Source organism: Notamacropus eugenii, chromosome 6, assembly GCF_028372415.1.
Source record: "Notamacropus eugenii isolate mMacEug1 chromosome 6, mMacEug1.pri_v2, whole genome shotgun sequence".
In the NCBI taxonomy this organism is placed as follows: domain Eukaryota; kingdom Metazoa; phylum Chordata; class Mammalia; order Diprotodontia; family Macropodidae; genus Notamacropus; species Notamacropus eugenii.
In genome coordinates this window covers 257,358,759-257,376,277 of record NC_092877.1, presented here as the reverse complement: position 1 = coordinate 257,376,277, position 17,519 = coordinate 257,358,759, and the positions used below count along the sequence as shown (strand labels likewise).

At 35.7% G+C, this 17,519-nt stretch overlaps 1 protein-coding gene across 24 annotated transcripts in view; it reads right to left on the bottom strand.

Moving 5' to 3' along the window:
• RBM26 (RNA binding motif protein 26) overlaps nucleotides 1–17,519 on the bottom strand; it is a 107,754-nt gene that overhangs the window by 35,327 nt on the left and 54,908 nt on the right. For 21 of the 24 annotated variants that reach the window (XR_011969931.1, XR_011969930.1, XR_011969932.1 and 18 more), the window contains 5 exons: nucleotides 16,981–17,140; nucleotides 13,200–13,364; nucleotides 12,632–12,763; nucleotides 11,357–11,428; nucleotides 3,053–3,181 (listed from right to left, as the gene is read on the bottom strand). Coding sequence is in view for 14 of the 24 variants with exons in the window: in XM_072622149.1 (XP_072478250.1) it covers nucleotides 3,053–3,181; nucleotides 11,357–11,428; nucleotides 12,632–12,763; nucleotides 13,200–13,364; nucleotides 16,981–17,140 (658 nt within the window). In the remaining 10 variants the exon portion in view is untranslated. The remainder of the gene's footprint in view (nucleotides 1–3,052; nucleotides 3,182–11,356; nucleotides 11,429–12,631; nucleotides 12,764–13,199; nucleotides 13,365–16,980; nucleotides 17,141–17,519) is intronic. The other 3 variants (XM_072622154.1, XM_072622155.1, XM_072622161.1) reach the window with 1 other exon arrangement.

The window sequence follows — 17,519 nt, the reverse complement described above, 5'->3', positions numbered from 1 at the left end:
GACAAATGCTCTGCTTCCATGTTTATAAATGTTAAAATCCCTTATCTGATCACAATCATTACACTTCTCTCTCTGTTACCTTGAAACATATTCTCCATCTTCACTAAGGCTCTAATTTCTTAGCCCTTAAATTCTTTACCATGTGATAGCCTCTCTAAACCCTCTGGTGTACCAGTTCAACTCCACATTGTCCTTTTTTCAGATATCCCTTGTCCTTTTCATCTTCCTGCTGGTCTTGCCCTGGCAAGCAACTCAGATCACTTCCACCACTAGCTGTCTTCACTCCTACTCATGTGCTGCCAAATAAAATTGAAAAATTATAGAACCTAGCTGACTGAATACACTACAAACTTATGCTAAATAATCTCACCTGGGCCCAGCAAAGCAATGCTTTTATTTTACTACTCTCTAATTGACTCACTATCCCACTTGCCACAGTAGCTTTTCCACACCTTTTCATCCTGCCTCAAACTTTCCATAGTTCCTCTCACTTACCCGCTCAGCTGAGAAAACCTTTCCTCATACTTCACTGAAAAACAAGACTATTCACTAAGAGGTTCCAATTCTCCCCTTTTCCTCATCCAGGAATCATCACCCAGATGCCTTCTGCCATTATCTCCTCCTTAACCCCTCTCTTCTTGTCATGGCTACAAGTAAAACTAAACTCATTTTACCCTGTCTCCTCCAGTAGACTGCCTATTCTATCAACCCCATTCTCTCATTTATCTCCAAATCTCTCCCGATCTACTCTCTACTTCCCCAGTGCCTACAAAATGTCTTTATCTCCCATATCCTCAAAAAAACCTTCATTTGCTCAAGAAATGGCCCTACTGTCTAATATCTCCCCAGTGTTTTCTCTAAAGTTATCCACCCCTTCTACTATTGCTCTCTGGAATACTCATCCCAGTAAGTGACTAAACTCTTCGAGAATGTCATTTCAATAGGTATTTCTACTTTCTTTCCTCTCAATCTAATCTTACCTACTCTTAGTTTGGATATTGACTCCATTATTCAACAGAAACTGTTGTCTCCAGTAATCAATGGAACTAGCTTTTCTTAATCTTCAGCCTTTCTACAGCCTCTGACACTGTTTATCATCCTCTTCTCCTTGTTACTTTATCTCACCAGGCTTTTGCAACATTTCTCTCTTCTTCTACTTATCTGACTACTCTTTCTTAGAATCCTTGGGGGGAAATCTTCATTCAGATCAATAGCTACTAACCTTGGGTACCCATGGGGCTATCCTGAGCCTTCTCCTCTTCTCAATCTTATTAGCTTCCATGGATTCATCTCTGTGCTGATATTCCTCCAATCTACTTATTCATCCCTAATATTTCTTCTGACCTCCAGTCTTATTTCTCCAACTGCCTATTAAAACATCTCAAACAGAAGGTTCTGTATTCATCTCAAACTTAATACCTTCAAGAAAGAAATCATTATCTTTTCCCCAAACCCTTCCCTCTTCCTAGTATCTTTATTATTGTTGAAGGTACCACTATCCTCCCAGTCATCCAGGCTCACAACTTGGGTATTATCCTTGACTCCTCACTCTCTATTACTGCACCATGTCCAATCTTTTATCAAGTCAAGTCACTTCTATATTCCTAACATCTCTCATGCATGCCCCCTTTCTGTTCTATGGCATGCTATCACCCTGGTGCAGGTCTTCATTTCATCCTGTCTGGATTGTAAAACAGAATTAGCCTACTAGTTTGTCTTGTTGTTTGATTCAAGTCTCTTCCCTCTCCCACCCCTCCTCCACTCAATGTCAAAGTGATCTTCCTAAAGTACAGGCCTCAACATGTCATGCCTCTGACCCCAACCAAAAAAATTCCATTGGCTGCATATTTTATCTCCAGGATCAAATACAAAATCCGCTGACTGGCATTCAAGGCCCACATAATACAATCCTTCGACCCTTTCTAGTTTTGTTTTGTTTTGTTTTTCAAACGACCCCTCCCATTCTTTATCCCTATATAATCCCCATTCCAATGACACTGGCCTCTTTCTCCTTCTTCAAACAAAACATTCCATCTCCTGATCCCAGGCATTTTCACTGCCTTTTCTTCCTTCATGGAATGTTCTCTTATCATCTCCACCTCCTGTCTTTCTTCAAGTCCCAGTTAAGATTCCACTCTCTATAAGAAACCTTTTTTTATCCTTCTTAATCCTGAATAAATCTTATTCGTATACTGCTGTTTACATGTTCTCTCCCCCATGAGACTATGAGTCCTTGAAAGTTAACTATCTTTTGCCTTTCTTTTCTTTGCCAGCTCTTAGCACAGTATGTGGAACATGGCAGGGACTTAATACTGTTACAATTCAGCCAAAATTATTGGCCCTCTATTCCTCACACTCCATTTTCCATCTTCATGCCTGGATGATCCCCCATTCCTGAAATGCAGACCCTCACCCTATCACTACCTCAGTCCTCCTCTTCCTGTCAGGAATACCTGAGGCACAATCTTTTACATGAATGTTTTTCGGATCCCCATATCTCAATTACTGACCTCCCTTACAAAGTACATTACATTTAACTATTTTGTGTGTAGCATATGTGTGTGTGTATAAACTTTAAACTTATACTGTACATACTTTATATGAACTTGTTTTCCCAATTAGAAGATAAGTTCATTGTTCGCAGTTATTGTTTCAAAATTTGTACTTGTATTCACAGTACCTATCACGCATTAGATACTTACTAAATACTGGCTGATTATTGTTTGCAATGTGGTATAGATGGAAGAGAACACTGGACCTGGAGTCAATGAGACTTTAATTCTAAAAAGGGGTTCAACTTGGTAACCCTTCTAACTCTAAATTTATGATCCTATGCCAGATGGAAATTATAAAGATGCACTACATTGGTAAGTTCATTAAAACTAACATTTTCTAAAGGAACTGACTTGCCCAAGATCTACATACTAATTAAAAAGATTTTTCTTTTTTGGGTCCTGCTATACTAATTATGCCTAAGAAAACAAACATTAAAAGCCAATCATACAGATTCTTTCTGCAAACAAACCTTTTGCAACATCTTAATTAAATTTACCTGTTTTTTTTTCTGTGCTTCGCTGTTATCTAATGTAGAGATGGAAACAGCAGGTAAAGACTTCTGCGCAGCTTTCAAAGCAGCTGGATTATACACTGTTTTTGTGAGGCCAGTAGAAGTAGACAAAACCTAACAACACAAATTAATTATTTTCTCTTATGTCTGTTGTTTCTTACAAAACACTTAAGATTCCGTTTTAAAATGAGTATCTTAAATATCTAAAATGTGGTAACATAAATGATAAATCATATTAACACAAATTTCACGTTGAACAACTTTAAGATACAGCAAAATAATTGGTATTTTCCCTAAGTAAGAAATTTTACAAGAATCTTACCCCAAGCAAAAACAGATTGGGGGATAAGGGGTCCCCCTCAGGGAGAAATAAGGAAAGCATAATTTCAAGGCAATAAAGTATGATCACTACGTTACCAATATATATGAATTACTGAAAACCATTCAAATGACATTTAAAACTACAATTATAATCTTGAAATAAAATATAGGCATGTGCACTCTTCCACAATTGATTTACATATCATAGATACTATTTATAAATATTCTGTTTATTCTTTGCTAATTGAGCATTAATTATACTACAGTCAAATGAGATTATGGATCAAATTTATTCTATCACTAGTGGTAAAAAACATTAACTCACAGTCTTTTTTAAAAGGCTTCCTTAGGTGAAATATATCTAATCTAGTGCAGTCCTGAAAAACATCCTAGAGTGTGAATTAAATGTTAGGTTAATATTGATCTGGCCATGTCCCCTAAAGATAAAAAGAAAATAACCCCAGGCATGTTCTGGATATTCACAATTTCAATACTACATATACTTCATTTTCGATTCTGAAACTATCATCACAATCAAATAATTTCCCCTGTTACGGTAATACTAATTCTAAAGTTCTTAATGCAAAATAATAGAAAAGGCCTAGAAGAGTATCTCAATAGTTAATTTAACATATCTAAGGAACAGAGGCAGTAACACTCTAAAGGTCACAAAGCAAGTCAAGGGCGGGGAGTAGAAATAATGAAAGAACTCCTATCGTTACCGGGCTAATATATTTTTCTTTGTTAGGAACTATATTAACTTCTAAATTCCGTAGGAACACAATATTGGGGACATATAGACATAAGAATAACGGAAAAGAGGGTGAGGAGGTGGGATGAAAAGCTGAAGTAATAAAGAATATTTCCCCAACTTCCTTAGTAGCATTTTGTCTCCTTTTCAGAGACATCTTAAATCATGCTACGGTTCTGACCAATTTGTACTCCAGAAATTCATGAGAAAGAAACCCTCTTGAACGCTAAAGGGGATGTGACTTTACTAATACCTTCCAACCAACTAACAGGTCCTCTTTTGCTTCTCTTCATACTCTTTGGTCTGTCTCTTTTTGTTTTATGCCTGTCTCCTTTATTTTGTAGTCATTTATCCACTTTTCTTCTCCCTCTTTTCTTCCTTTACATTCCCCAATAGACATGATATGAATTGAAATATATTTTTTAATATCTGCGATATATATGTGTTGTGTGTATGTTAAATATCTGTAGTATAATTTGTTCAAATTTTTTAAATCAGGTAGGTTCATACAACTTTTACTCCCCCAAAACCAATTACATATTTTTTGTTTCAATTTGACTTTAGGTAAACCATGCAGCAATAGCTTGTGAAGGAAAAGAAACCTTGTTCTTCTCTTGAAACGAAGTGAGGAAAACAGTACTCTGCAAATACTAAATTTAACACAATAAAAGTTTAAGTTAAGTCACCTAAGTACCATATGCATATTACTTTTTCATTATCACTATCATTTAAAAATAAGGAAGCATCACATTTTCATAAGCGAATATGCTTCTGCTGCAAACATCAATATAGCTACAATATGTTGACATGCGATTTTAATACCCATACTCATGATAATGTGAGGAAATATGGCATAGCAGACAGAGAAAACTGGCCTTGAAGTCAAGAAGACCTGGGTTCCAATACTGCTTCTAGCATATACTGGCAGTGTGACCCTGGGCAAGTAACTTAACCTTTCACTGCTCTAGGCAACTCTTTTAAGACTCTCATAAGTTGGAGAAAGGCACCGTCCAGCTCCTGTCAAAACTACTCCATTGACCTAAGAATGCCACATCCAGAAGTGATTAGGAAATACTACAAAACTACAAAAGGTTATTTTTCCAGACCAAGATCACAAGTCTAACCTATAAACAAGTGACCAGAACACGAACTCTAGAAAAGGAGTGGGTTGGGATTATGGATTTAGCTTTCAGGACTCAGAGCTAGGCCAAGAGAGCAGGATACTCAAAGCTGATCTTTGACTCAGGCAGGCCCTGGCCCAGCCCAAAAGCAAGGGTCTTCCAGAGGGCGAGAAGCCCATACTCAATGCCCAGAACCCAGAGTTAGGATCAGCAGCACAAAACTCCCAGAGGGCAGAGAACGTGGATGCAGCACTCAGAGCCCGAGTTAGACCAGCAGGGCAGAGATGCCCAAAGTTGATCTCAGACTAAGGTCCCTGCCCAGGCCAGCAGTGCTGGATTTCCCAGAGAGCCCAAGATCAGGACCCCGAGCTAAGGTAGCCTTACAGGTTGTCTCCCAGAGAGATCAATATTGCAGATATGATATTAAGGGCCCAGAGCAAGACTAGAAACACAGAAATGCCCAAGCTGATCTTGGTCTCAGCCCCAGACTAGGTCAGCAGAGCTGGATCTTCTAGAGGGCACAAGAGCTCAGACTCAGCACGCAGAGCCTCCCAGTTACGCAAGCCTTCCACAGGGACTAAGAACTCTAACTCAGAGTCTAGGGCCTGAAGCTAAGGTAGAAGCACAGGAACGCTCAGAGCTGACCTCAGACTTAGGCCCCTACCCAGGCCAGCAGTGATTCATCTCCAAGAAGGCCTAGGAGTCCAAAATCAGTGCCTAGAATTCCAAGCTTTGGTTCTCCCAGAAGAAATTGTGGACATAGAATCCTCCCTTTTCCAGGAAAGCAGCTGAGGGACAAAGGTGACTCAAGAGTGTTCTAGAATAAAGACTCATCCCTCAGAGCTTCCCAGTTAATAACACTAAATTGTCCAGAAGATGTAACTGGAAGAATAACCACACAAAAAAGATAAAACACTATTATGAGGCCATGGATGCCCATGGTACAAATGTAGAAGAGGAGAATAATTCCAAAACACCTATAAAGAAAAATCTATCATGCCTGTAAGAATAATTAGAATTACTAAAAGAAATCATATAAGACTTCTTAAAAATAGAACTTAAGAACAGGATAAATGAAATAAAAACAAGAAAGGAAAGAACTAGAAACGAAATGAGAGCTATCTAGGAGAGATTTGGAAGGAGAATTAGCAACTTAGAAGAGGTACAAAACCTTACCCAAGTAACAAAGTCCCTGATAATAAGAATGGACCAAACAAAACTTAACAATTCTATGAGACAAGAAATATTAAAACAAAGTCAAGCAATAGAAAAAAAAAGTATGGTATCTCATACCAAAAACACTAATCAAGGAGAAATAGTTGAGAGTCACTAAATTACCTGAAACCCAGGACCAAAAAAAAAAAGTTCAGACCTCGTATTGCACAAAATCATAAATACTCAAGATACCTTGGAACCAGAAAGAAATCCCAAAATGGAAACTTCCAGGAATGTGTCAGCCAAAATTCAGATCCTCTAGATCAGGCCTGTACAACCTGCAGCCTGTGGGCCACTTATGGCATGCCAAAGGATTTCTGGACCCCACAAAAATGTAGAAGAAAACAACCTCTACATTTTTCATGGGTAGCCAGAAATCCTTCAGGGTGTCTGCAGGCTGCACAGATCTGCTTTAGATGAAAGAAAAAGTACTGCACTCAGGCAAAAGGAAAGAGTTCAAGTACCAAGGAACCACAGTTAACATCACACAAGATTTAGCAGATACTACTAAAAGACTCCACAAGATACAAGATATAGGCTTACAACTAAACTGAGCTTAATTCTACAATGGGGAAAATGTAATTTTAATGAAACAGAGGAGTTCTCCAAGTATTCCTAATATAAAGACCAGAATTAAGTATAAATTTGGAAATGAAAACAGAATAAAAGAAACATAAAAAGTAAATACAGAACATTTGCGAAAGACTTTATATGGAAAAAGTGTTCATATTCTAATGGGAAGGGTGATATACATTATTATCAGTATGCCCTAAGAACAATAATGTTGATAGGATGGAAGGAACTAAATAAGATGGAGGACATTCAGGTGACTTGAAAGGAAAGGGAAAAGAAAAAGGGACAAACCAGAGAAGAAGGGATTGGGGTGGAGAGAAGGATTTATTTACTCAGATAATCTGAGGGAGTGCAAGTAGAAATCTACACAAACACATAAGGGGTGAGGAGAAGCAGGTAAAACTCACTGAATTAGCAGAAAGTGAATAGAACCAGGAAAACAATTACTATAACATTAGGAAAATGAACAATTTTCAGAGTTAGGAACTGTAATCAATGCATAATGATCGGTCATGATTCCAGAAGACCAATGATATAGAACAGTGTTCACATTCTGACAGAGAGGTGACAGATTAAATATGTAGGTTTAAGACATGTATTTCTGGACATAAGCAAAGTAAGAATTTGTTTTGTTTTACTATGTATATTTGCTGCACAGGGTTTTGTTTTGTTTTCTCGAGGATGGTAAAGAGAAGAAATGAGGAGCAGATGCTTGTTAAACAGAAGGAAAAACACCAAGTTGCGGAGAAGCTGCCAAACTACATTAGTAGAGTTCTTCTCCAGGGAGATGTCTGTCCCAGCTCTAAAATGTTTAAAGCAACACTTTCAATATAGGTATACTATTGTGCACAACAAGTACGCTGACAGAATTTTAGAGCTGAAGGTACCTTTCAGATAAAATCATCCAGAATCCCCCTTCACTTTCTGGAAGAGCAAAACGAAGTCCATAGTAATTAGCTAATTTGCCAAAGGTGATACAGCTTGTTAGCCATAGATCATGGTGAAATTTATACAGTGCTTTAATTAATATATTGCTTTCCTCATTAGAATCTTTTGGATATAAGAAACTTGTTTTGTCTTGGATTTTTTTTGGTTACTTTTTCGGATCAAACCTGATTTTGTTGATGTAGGGAGCTTCCAGTGAGGAAAGTCCATCTGGCAAATAACATCATCAATCCTTCTGTTATTTAGTCTTAAAAAAGCTGCCTTGGTGCAAAATTAGTAACATGATCAGTAGAACATGGTCAGTATGTGCCAAGGGCTGAACTTGAATTCAGATCTTCCTGACTCTGAAGCCAGCTCTCTAGCCACTATATCCCCATGCCTTCAGCTTATTATTATCCTCCTAATTACAAACTGAAAACATAAGGTAAGAGAGGGGAATAGAAGTCAGTTCCAATATAGTTATCTTTCCATTACAACATATTGCAGTTTAAAAAGCCCTATAAATGTAGTATACAAACTGACTACGTCAACAACAGCATGTCTATCACACACAAAACTGTAACTGAAGTATCACAAATGTGATAAATCATGTTAATGATGGCTAATTAAAAACCTCCAAATTGAGGCCACTGCATGATCTTAATATTTGAAGGAACTATAGCAATTTGTTTCTTAAAGCTTGGACTAATGAAATTTTTTCATGTCTGCTATTCTCCATCTCTCTTGCTTCTTTTTATCATTTTCTACCTCCAATGTAAATGAGAGTCCCAAAGAGAAAAAGATACAGAAAGTCTAATTTGACTTTTGGAAAATTTGGAAAATTTTACTTTCCATTACAAAAAGGTATGTTTCCAGCTCAACCAAAAAAAAAAAAAAAAAGCCTCACATTCTAACAATTAAAACAATAAAACTGTCCAAAAATAGAGTAAGTTTTCTTCAAAGGTAGTAGGTGGGGATTTTTAAGCAAAGATTAGACAAGTACTTATCAGGGAAGCCATAAGAGAGATTTCTGTCCATAATCTATAAGGTCCCTTCTAGCTTTAAGATGTTGAGACAATAAAAAGGCATCTTTCACTACTGTGAGTAGTACATAGCATGATTAATTCATGAAACTTTCAGAGTTATCATGTAAGGTAAAGAAGGTAAGTATATAATTTTTCACAAGTTGAAATATGTTCTCTTAGAAATATATACTTTCATCTGGATTTTGCTTACACCTTTTCCTTAGGAAATTGTGGGAAAAATGATAAAAAGAAATCTTAGTTTACCTTATTTGCATATTTTTTGACAAATGTGTAGTTCATACAATGCAGAATGAAAGTGAAGTATTTAAATATAAATCAGCTTTGGTTAGATTTTCAGTCTAACCAAATGCCTGAAAAGCATCAATAAGAGCAGAAGTAATTCTCAAGATTTCTGAATTATAAATCCTGTCTGATCATCTGCAATCAATAAACAAGTATTTATTGAATGCTTAAGATATGATGAACATTGTTAAAATGAATGTCAAATAAATAAATTAAAAAAAAAAAAAGATATGATGAACATTAAACTAGGCTCCCTTGTAAAGAAATATAGCATGATTCTCACTCTTCAGGAGCCTTGAATCCAACTGGGCAGACAAAACTAACCTTTATAAAGAACAGTTTATGATATAAGGCTAGATAATTAAATTATACAGTTCTAAGGACAAGATAGAAGGGAAGATCAAAACAGATAGGGCTAGTTAAAGAAAGCTCCACAGCACTAGATAACTGCATTTGGATAAAGTAGAAAAAAAATTAAACGAGAATGACCTAAGTGAACAGACAAAAGCAGAAATAAACACAGCATGTTCAACACACAATGAGAAAATGGAGGCAAACTGAATGAGAATTTGACTATGTATGGCCAGGTCCAATTATGGAAGCCATGAGAAAGAATATAAATTTTAATGCAATAAGAAATGGTATAGTCATTTAGATTTGCACACAGAAAATTTAAAACAAAGTAAAGTGTTGACTAAGGAAAATAAATCTGGCACAGGTTTACAGTATGGAATAGCAAGGAAATACTTGGAAGGAAGGAGGGAGAGGGAAAGGTAGGAGTTAGGAAGATACTGAAATAATCCAGATGTAATGAAAGGAAGATGCTGTAGTGAAGGGGATAAGAGGAAATGGTGTGTTTAAGTCAAGGATACTTTTAAACAAAAGTAACCAAATTGAATTAAAAATTATGCCAAGATACTGAAGCTTTTTGTACGTTAAAAAAACGGTAGCACTGACAGAGATTACAAACGTGGGAGGAATACATCATTTGAGAAGAGTACAAGTATGACCTTGGAAAGTCCAGTTGGTCATTAAAAGAATCCCAAATTCCTGGGATGGTAAATTCAAAAACAGCAAGAGATTCAGAGAAGCAGAGCAAACCTAGATATTCAATGAATATTCTAAGCTGTGTGGGAGAAAGAAGACAAGAATAACAACCAGGAGACAGGAGGATTACCATCTCATCTCTCCCAACTAACTAGCTCCTTGACTCAGCCAGTTCCTTAACATTTCTCTACTCTTTGAACTTTGGTATCTTCATTGTATAAAGTGAGAGGGATAGATAATCTGAGGCGTAAAACTCTATTATCTTAAGAGATCAGAACACAAACTGGACAGCAAGTCTCAGTTGTAATTCCAACTCCTGGTGGAGCAATTCAAGTGCAGATCGAGAGATACAGACTACATTTAAGTCAGAGGCCACTTTTGTCAAGGAATAAAACATTCTAACTAACAATTCGTCATTCTAATTTTCCTTGTACTTAAAATGATGAAGAAATTTAATTCAACAAGTTAACGGTTTATGTATAAAGAGACAAAGAAATTATCAATAATATCTCAGAACACTTCTTATAAGGAAAAGATAAGAAGGGAATAGCATACTACATCAATAGTCTGGCTTACAGTATTTCGAAGTGTCTTCCTTAAAGCCACCCTACACCGTACAGAATCTAATTTTTATTATCCCCATTTAATAGATGCTAATGCTGAGGTTCTGAGAGGTTAACTGACCTGCCCAAGGTCATACATCTAGTGGATGATGAAACTACAGTAAAAACACAGAAATAACAGGGGATGTGCAAGATGGGAGAAAAGTATCTTAAAAGCTGGATGCAAAAAGAAAAACAACAACAAATGAGTTACTTTTCTTTTTCATGGAACTGACAGTAAAATAATTTTTAAAAGAAAATTGAGACTAAAAAGTACAATGAAACAACAGCTTCCAGACACAAGGGAAAAGCATACACTTTTAAAAAAAAAAATCAAGATGCCACCTGAAATCATAACTGAAAACAATAAGGAAGCCAAAATAAACATATCATGCTATTCTTCTTACCTTTTCAGTTGCTGAAACAGATGGCTTTGATACAAAACCCAACCTGTCCTTCACAGATAACTTAGTTACATTCTAAAAAAATTAAAATGAACACATTCAGTGTTTCCCCAAGCATACATAATTCTGTTGGGATCTATGAACATTTTGTTTGCCACTGTTTAAAATCCATTAATCTATACTGAAATTTACTAGTATGGGTGAAGGTACTAATAATGTTTATAGTGTTTTATTTTGCTTTGTTTTTGTTTTCAGAAGAGAAAGAGTACTTTGGAAATTTCTAATAAATTGTGGTGGAAAACACAAACAAAAAACCCAGCATGCATTATAATCAACCACTAAAAATTAAAAACTTTAAATGAGGAGACTAGATTAGTGAATCTTTTAGGTCACTTGGCTCTAGGAATCTATGGTTTTATGATTCTATGCTGTTAAATTAACTGATTCTTTTAAATAGCAAAATTTTTAAATTCACGTTTTAATATGTTTTAAAACTTTTTACAAAAACTTTGCCACCAGATAAAATATTCTTTTCTTAAACCCAAGTAAACATGTTCTGTATTCAACTGGGAAATTTAATATCTACTTTCATAATTTGATTAAATATTCAAAATTCCCCCAAAATCCTTTGTTCTGGAGACACAAAAAACTGCTAGTTAAACTAATGTCAGACACTTAAGGTATTTTCAGATTACAATATCTTCGATAAATTTAATGGAGTATCATAACATGAGCCAATTAGACAGTACATATAGTGAACCTTACATAAAGAGATATAAGAACAATTATTAGAACTACAGAAAAAAGAGAATCACAATGTTCTACATGTATGAGGAAAATTCATATGATCCAGGTTGGGGGCAGGCAGGTAAATAGGGAGATGTCAGAGCAGGATGTAAAGTTCTGAAAAGGCTAACTATTGCAGTACAAAAGAGAGGATGCTACTTTCTATGTTTAAATCTTCCCTGAAAATTTTATTTAGTTCACTAGTAAATTTTCAATAACACATGATAAAAATTTTAAACTGAATTGGAAAACAGAAACTGATTAAGAGAATTTTACTTCCCAGAAAACTTTGCTATTTCGTAAAGGGAGGGATTCCTATGGTCTTAACTTGGATTTCAGATGGCAGTACTAACCAAAATTGAGTTATAACTAGTAAGAAATTTTTGTGGAAATTCCAGAATACCTGTATTTAATCTGGTTAAAATAAAAAGGCATAATTAAAAAAAAAAATCAACAAATTAAAGAATTGTCATTTTAATCAACAGGTAATACCTGAGGAATATCCGTATTAGCACTCTGGGCTTCTGCGGGTTCAATATTACTTGAAGGTACTGGACCTAATCGTTCTTTCACAGACTGCTTCACAACAGGTAAACTGGGCTGCTGAACTAAAGGTTGTATAACCTAAGAACAACAAAAAAATTTTAAATCAGTTAATGTGAAGGTGATTTGCACTGAGAAAAAAATTAGAATCACTAAAGCACACAAAGACCTTCAAATTATCACATACTTAACTACCCTCAAATTTCATTCATAGTTGTAAATGCTTTCAGAGCAAGTCTAAAGTTGAGTAACAAAAATTTTAATATTTTATACAGGTGAAGAAAAATGCCTGTTCCCCTAAAATATTTTGTTTCCTTTTAAAAGGTTAGAAGAAACTGTGGACAAAATTAATCAATAAAGATGACTTTCCAGAAAATAAGGTTTTTAAAAATGTGCCCTCAACATTGATCTTCATGTTACAGATCTATTAAAGAAATCTCCCTCCCACCTGGGTTTCTAGGTACATGTGGAAATAAAAGAGCAAACAGTTGTTTCACCCATACAATTTTCCCCTTACTTTCTGGGAAGCTGTTTGCAGTTGCTGGGCAGCCCCCTCTCGGTGCCAATAGACTTTAATAAAACGATTATTCAAAATTGCTTCTGTACTAGAGATTGCTTTTTTTGCTTCTTCATATGTTGCAAATTGGATAAGTGCACCTTCAGGATCACCATGAAAGGCAACCTAAAATGTAAAATGGAAGACAAGGGACATTTTAAATGAATCCCTCTAAACAGCTCACAATTCAATTGACCAAATATTTATCAAGTTCCTTCTCCTACCAAGTACTAATCTAGATGCAAAGGAGACAGAGATAATAACAAAACTACTGTTGTCCTTAAGACGAAAGGGGGTATAATAAAGGGTACACAAATTAGTAAATAACAAAACTATATACAAAGTAATTTTAAGAAGCAGAGAACATTAAAATTGGGGTAGGGAGACAAAGAAAAGGCTTCATGAAGGTGGGACTTATTTTGAAGGAAGCTAGGGGTTCTATTGAGCTGAAGTGAGGAGGGAGTGCAGGTCAGGAAGGAAGGACAGTTTGTGCAAAGGCACACAAGATAGAATGTCCTGTACAGAGAAAAATTAGCAAGTCCAGTTCCATTAGAACAAAGAGTACCAGAAAGAGAGTAACATGAAATAAGACTGCAGAGGCAGGAAGTCCTGGCAGTTCACAAATACCCTCCCTCACATAACGCTGTGCACTAGGTAAGTGACAGACCCAATTCCTGGATTCATCACTTCTGCCTCCAAGGTCAACATTCTTCACACAAGGACAAGAAGTCTCCCTTAGTTGCCATAAAAATAAAAACACCACTGTATTTTAGAAAAAGTTCTTCTTTTAAAATTCCTCATACATAGCTCCAGAAACATGTGATAAAGACAGAAACAATGTAATAAAAACCATACTAAGGCATAACCATGTGAACTTTGCCAAGGCAGATTTGGTAAAAAAAAGTAAACTGTTTCATGTATATGTACTTGCTACCCTCAATTAAACTCTTCTCAAGGTCAATAAAGCAAATGGACACAGCAATTACGTCAGCCGGAAAATGTAGTGAGTATTATTCTTACTTTTAACATTAAAAAGCATAGAATATTCACCATTGTACGAGACCTGGGTGTGAATCCAGCCTCTGACATTTATTAGCTGTGTGACCAGTTAGGTCATTTGAAGCTCTTAATCTGTTTCACCATTGTCAAACTCCAAGGACATAGTGAATGCACTGGTATTTATATTCTCTATACATGTTTTAAAGGCTACTTAAAAGAAAAGACTGTTTTGAATTTAATTTCCCTCTCTAAGCTTACTCACTCTTCTCCCCAGTTTTGGGAGGGGTAGAGAAATAGGTATTTATACAGCACTTATCATGTGCTAGGCACTGTGCTAAACACTTTAAAAATCCTATCTCATTTGAACCTCATAATAGTCCCTCAAGACAGGTGCTGTTATTGTTCCTTTATTATAGATGAAGAAACTGAGGCAAACAGTAGCAGAATGACTTGCCCAGGGTCATAGAGCCAGTAACTGTCTGAGGCTAAATTTTAACTCAGGTCTTCCTTAAAACAGGTCTAGGAGTCTATCCACTGCACAAACTATACAGTGTCAAAAAACAATAATTCTCAGCACATAGTATTTCCAAAAGTCAGTCAAGAGATTCAGAAATGAAAGTCTAATGTAAAGTAGCTACAATTATTTTACAGTCCTGAATATGCCAACTGGTGTTAGCTTAAATAAAGTATAAATGCTTTTCACGTCTATTTCAAAAGCGGACAAATATTTCAAAATTAAGTTTTCATTCAAACTGGTTTGCCACAGAGGAAGGGCCTGCAGGTATGTGTTGCTACTGGAAAGGGCACATAATTAACAGTATAAGAAGAACAGCTGATTTTGGTGAGAAAAAGGACTATCCATCAGAGACAGGAATTACAAAGAGAACGATGGATAATTCTGAGGGGTTTTGAGGTGTAAAATAGAGGGAAAGAGAATTCTGCTTAAAATGGAGAGGTGAATATTCCTAGAATGTCTGAGTTATTCCTTGTTTTATAAAAAAAAAAAAGTAGTGTTGTTAAAGTTTCTTGAGACTAAATATCAAGGAAATCTTGTTATAGAAGACATACTGTGTTCTATTGCATTGTAGTGGTTTGCATGTGTTAACTCATTTGGTTTTGACAACACCCTTGTGAAGTAGGGGATATTATTAAATGAGATAATATTTGTAAAGCACTTAGCACAGTTCCTGGGATATACTGGCTTATTCTCTTCCCTCCCTCATTATCCCAATGTTATGGACAAGGAAACAAAGAAGCTAAATAATTTTCCTTAAAAGTGCTACATAAACACTAGCTATTATTAAGGGTGTTCTTACTAAAAATATGAAAACGGAAAGGCAGGTTTTCACAGAAGATTTTTATTAGTAGACTAAATCTTCATATTCATATAATTAACCGAGAGACAAAAAATACAAGATCCACTTATGGCCACTGTTAGGTGATTACTGAAATTATTCAATACAATAGAACACAACATGTCTTCTCAAACAAGATTCCTTAATATTCCATCACAGAAAACTTTAAGGCTACATTTTTTTAAAATTATAAAGCAAAGAATAACTCGGACATTTTCATCAAATGTGGTTATCAACTGTATCAAAATCAGAGTTCAAATGGAACTGTAAATGGCAGAAGTTCTTCAGAAGCTCTTTTGCAGGTGTATGTATACCAATTACAATAATCTGAGGTCTTCTTCAATAAGTTCAATGGCCACTAAAAACAGATTGGCCTAGCAAGTCATTCACGAAAAACCCAGTGGATGAGAACATGTCCGCTGCCTAATTTATATGAGACCATAAAACTTGTACAGGGAAAAGATGACAATAATCTATATGAGTTGATAACTGAGGGTTGAAAAGAAGGAAGGGAAAAGATCAAACTGTACCCAAGCAACTGCTGTGTTTTCCATGGTTTCAAAGCTATCTTCCCCCCCAAAAAGGTGACACAAAAGTCCCTATTTCCAACACCAATGCTCTTTTGATGATATGATATGGCTTTCAGACAATGAAACGCAGCAATCTCCAAAGAAAAAGAATATACTTGACTCAAAGGAGAGAACAGGTACTTTTACCCAATACTACCTCAATTTCAGGAAATGACATAAAAGCTTCATCAAAGACAAGTATGTCCAGAAAAAAAACATTTCCTAGCCTGGTCCAAAATATTCAACAACTAATGGAATCATTCCATCCCCATTCTCCTCATTCCTAACTAGTAATGCCTCTGTATCCCTCTGCTCTGATAGCTCAGCTTTTGCCTCATCTTGCCCACTCAATGAAATTCCCAATTCCCTTCCTGGCCCCACCACCTTTCCCATCTCTTTTCTGTGTCAGCTACCTCCGTTAGAATGTAAGCTTCTTGAGGGAAGGAACTGGTTTTTTGTTTCTATTTGTTTCTCTGGTGTTTATTAGCACAATATCTAGAATATAGTAAGCACTTAATACAGGTTCTCTTGGTCTTTCTATTTGTCTATCAATTAATACACATACGGAAGTGATATAACAAAATCAAGAAGATTAAAAAAAACCTCAAACAACTGAGTATTACAGACACAAAATGTTCTAAAGAAAGCCTCCATAAAGCTAAACAGATGCACTCTGGAGGATTTAATGAAGAATCTGGCACAGGAAGAAAAGAAATGAAAAGATGGCAATCTGCACTAATGGAAATTATCAAAATCAGTGAGATTACAGCTCTATGAGCCTGACAGCTAAAGATTATGGAATCCTTTTATAGTTCTTACCTGTAAGTTGACCAGAGTTCCAAATCGGCTGAAATGTTCATTAAGTTTGCTGATATTATTCAATTCTGGAGGAACTTTCCTGAGTTCAAGTTTGGTATTTTCATTTCCAAACTGAACTTTCTTCTGAAAACCTGGACTATTTGTTCTATTAAAGTTTGGCCTATAACAAAATATAAAGTTACTTCATATACAAAAAAAAAAAGAAAAAAGAGGGAGACATTAAAATCCAATTACATACTCAATGCTGGAATACATGAATTAGTGGTAACAATACTGCTCATAGGAAACAACAAAGTAAGGAAATTTCTCTCCAACCCTACATATTACTGTCCTGGCCTGATGTTCTATCACTTCCACTGCCTTCCTTGGTGTTATAATTCATGATCTATTATTACCAAATCTCAGCTGCCTTCTTGTATCTCAATTTTAATATTCCCACAATAAGTTATGATATATCTGGAAATTGAAATTTTACTGTCGCTGGCTCACTTCCAAAAAGCAATAAAAAAGTTTTTCATATACATCACGTAATTATTTGC